This window comes from Lolium perenne, chromosome 7 (assembly GCF_019359855.2).
Source record: "Lolium perenne isolate Kyuss_39 chromosome 7, Kyuss_2.0, whole genome shotgun sequence".
NCBI lineage: Eukaryota > Viridiplantae > Streptophyta > Magnoliopsida > Poales > Poaceae > Lolium > Lolium perenne.
Genome location: NC_067250.2, coordinates 283,577,785 through 283,581,133, shown reverse-complemented (window position 1 = coordinate 283,581,133; position 3,349 = coordinate 283,577,785). Strand labels below are relative to the sequence as shown.

Below are 3,349 nucleotides of genomic sequence, written 5' to 3'. Positions count from 1 at the left end.
TTCATAGGGTGCTCAGTTTTGCTAATCTGATTAAATGAACGTTTTCCCTGTTCTTCTGTGTTTCTGTGTTTATAGAGTGTTCAGTTTTGCTGATCTGAATAAACACGATAATTTGCCACTATTCTGCCCCTTTTCCTTGTAAAGAACACTAATCATCGGTTTAGATCCCCGTGTGTTGGAAAGACAGAGGAAGATGAAAATGGTTACAATGCTACGTTGTAGTGGGAAGCTCGCCTAGTAGCACAATGCAAACAGAAAAAGGAGAACACATTTCAGAACACATTCTTACACTGGAATTAAAATCTCGTGGAAACAACACAACAAGTCAAATGAAACATGTATGCAAAGGACTCCATTGATCAGTACACTGCGACTACGACAAACCCTTTGCCCGATCAACATCGAAACAACCAATGTTCAGCAGGACGCTGCATTGTGTTTACGAGGGTCGATCAGTGGAGGCGGTGGTGGTGGTCGGGCTAGGCTGCTGGTCCAGGAAACGGACGACGACGCAGGTGATGTTGTCGGCGCTGCCCCTCTGCGTAGCCTCCACGAGGAGCTTCTTGGCAGCCTCCTGCGAGTCAACAATCGGCTTCACCATGGCAACAGCTTCCTGGAACAGAGAACAGCTTCAGAATAACGCATTTGGTAGTTAAGTAGAGAAGTGAAGGATGAGTGTTGTGGTTACCTCGTTGGTGACGACGTCCCACAGCCCATCGCTGGCGAGGATGAGGAACTCCAGAGAGCTGTCGACCACCTCCTCCTGTTTGCAGGCACAGAGCAGACGGTGTCAAATCGCATATATCATGTAACACAATGCTGCTGTCTTGGTGTAGGGTTGAAGATTGCAGCCACTGAAGCAACTAGTTTTCAGAATACATCAATTATCTATGTTACAGACCTTGATCTCTGGATCGGCAACCACGTACTGCTTCAAGAGTTTGTCACCAAATGCACGAGAAACGGCAAGGACGCCGCCTACACGCCATGTTCCTGCCCACATGACGAAACCTCCAGCATCCTCTATCCTCTGCCTCTCATCTGTCTGATCAGGTTTATGGTCCCTTGACACCGCTATAGCTGCATCATTCAGATGAAAGCAGGCCATTAGCTACCTGAATTGGACCATTCCAAAGCCGACATGCGTCAGGTTGATTATTCTGAGCTTACCATCACCACCTCTACAGATGACCGCCCTAGAATCCCCAACATTCGCCACCACGAGGCGATCCCCTACAAGGATCGCGGTGGAAGCCGTCGACCCCGCGTCCCGATTGTGGGTGGTATCGGCTTTCAGGAGTTCCGAATCCGTGCGGGTGAAAGTTTCAGCTGCAAGAGAATTTTCGGCGATTAAACCTCAATGTTCAGTTAAGCACTACTATGTTGTACAATGTGATTTGCTCAGTGTTATATTTTGTTCAGGAAGATGTATAATACCAATAGCAGACTTGGTGTCGGTGAAGAACTTCGGGTGCTTAATTAAGTTGCTGAACAGGTTTTGCTTGACAAACTCTGCTGCCCGAGCTCCACCATGACCTGCACAGATGCAACACTCCTAGCAATTAGCAAACGCTACTGCAGTCATTAGCAAACTTCGGACTTCAAAAAACGGAACAGTCCTAGCAATTAGCAGACTTGATCTCTGTCTGTCTGAAGTCTGAATCTACAACAATTGTTACTGTACGGTGACTAGTTTGTTCGAGTCTAGAAACTAACTTACCATCGAAGACACCGAACAATCCAACGGTCTCACCATCGACACCATCAATTCTGGTCTCATGGAAGTCCTCCATGGACGATCTCTTCCCGAGACAGCTAGCATACCCGTAGCTGAATTTGCCATTTTCACTGCCATGATAAACAACATATACATACATGTCTGAGTAACATTTGCCAGGAACTCCGCCGTGGAGACATCATTGAAGACAAGCATGCAAGGACTGCCTTGCCTAGCAAGATGATGATGCCTGGAAAGTAAACATGGCACGCGGCACGCCGGAGGCAGCGAAGGCGATGATCGGTGCAACAAGCATAATCATCAAAGCGAACGCACGAAAGCAAGGCGGAATTGTGAGGTGGACACATGGTACCTGAACCCGCCGCCACTGACGGGCCTGCCGTCGCCGGAGGGCGCCATCGGTCGAAGACAGCGGCCGGATGGATTCCTCTTCACCGTACGTCCCGCCACCAACAGAGAAGCCGGTAATGGCAGCTAGCGACGAGGGCAAAAGAAGAACCAATCGCCCTGGGAGCCTTTCTGTGATCTAAATAAGGATTTAGACAGGATGGAGGCAGAAACGATGAGCTCGTGCGCGGTACGGATGGTCGGTGCCGAGCCTCTTTCGCGCGCTCGTGTAAATAAGGAGGACGACGGAAGCTGGACAGATGAGGAAGAAACGCGGAGCTCGTGGGTCTAAAAATGGAGGCGTGGCGGGAGCGATGCGGTGGCGGGGAGAGGAATTCGCGGGCCACGATGGGCGGTGGCGTGCGGGGTACGTGGCGGCACGGCAGAGGAGGCGAGGTCGACGCGCCGAGATGGCCCCGTAGAGGCGACGGCTTTTCTTGGATCTCTCGCATCCTCATCATCGTCTCCGCCTCCTCGTGTTGGTTTTGGCTTCGTCAGCGATCGGCATGCGTCGCTGAAACGAATCGAATCGACATTGGTGGCGGCGCTACGTGGATCAGTTCGCGGATACGGCGCGTGGCACGGGCTCGTATGGGGGAGCGGCGCGTGTGCACCGGCCTGGCGCTCCCGGTGCAGTACACGTTACATCGCCCAATAATAGTAGTCCTGGCCTGACCGGTTTGTCTATGTGTCAGTGTTTAGTTCGTGTTGGTTTTTCTTTCAAAACAAAGCTCCACTACAGGAATGCATATATGCACGCCATGTTTTAGGAACACCTTCGAAAGACTCAGTAAAATACTGGTATAACGAATCTTCAGTTTAATGAAATTGTTACACGCATGTCTCGCTATCGACGAAAATATTTGCTCCTATTAAAAATATTCTACATTCTATTTAGTTAAGGTAAGACCAATGAAAAGTCATGCGATACCTTTTTAAGAGAGAAAAGTCATTGAAGTCGAGTCTATTACTCGTAGTGGTAACTATGATTTACAATTTTCAGATACGAGTCACATCAATCATCATCCAAGCCCGTAGAAACCCGTATTCCCGTTTGTGTGCATTTTTTATTTAGAAAACGGCTCCAAAATTAATAACCCATGTAACTTATTTCCGTCCTCACTCTTGTAAACCCCACGAGAGCGCGTCAGATAGCACACACCAGTTGATGGCCACACATCGATCATCGTGAACAACAATGCCTAGTCGAAGAACATCGGCGGT

At 49.2% G+C, this 3,349-nt stretch overlaps 1 protein-coding gene across 1 annotated transcript; it reads right to left on the bottom strand.

The window, feature by feature from the left end:
• Window positions 1–270: 270 nt before the first annotated feature.
• Window positions 271–2,245, bottom strand: LOC127312457 (probable protein phosphatase 2C 59). Its single transcript, XM_051342977.2, has 7 exons — window positions 2,091–2,245; window positions 1,721–1,848; window positions 1,438–1,536; window positions 1,171–1,329; window positions 902–1,080; window positions 689–763; window positions 271–613 (listed from the first exon to the last, which is right to left on the bottom strand). The coding sequence occupies exons 1-7, from the start codon at window positions 2,135–2,137 to the stop codon at window positions 440–442; spliced, it is 861 nt and encodes a 286-aa protein (XP_051198937.1). The 5' UTR covers window positions 2,138–2,245; the 3' UTR covers window positions 271–439.
• Window positions 2,246–3,349: the final 1,104 nt, after the last annotated feature.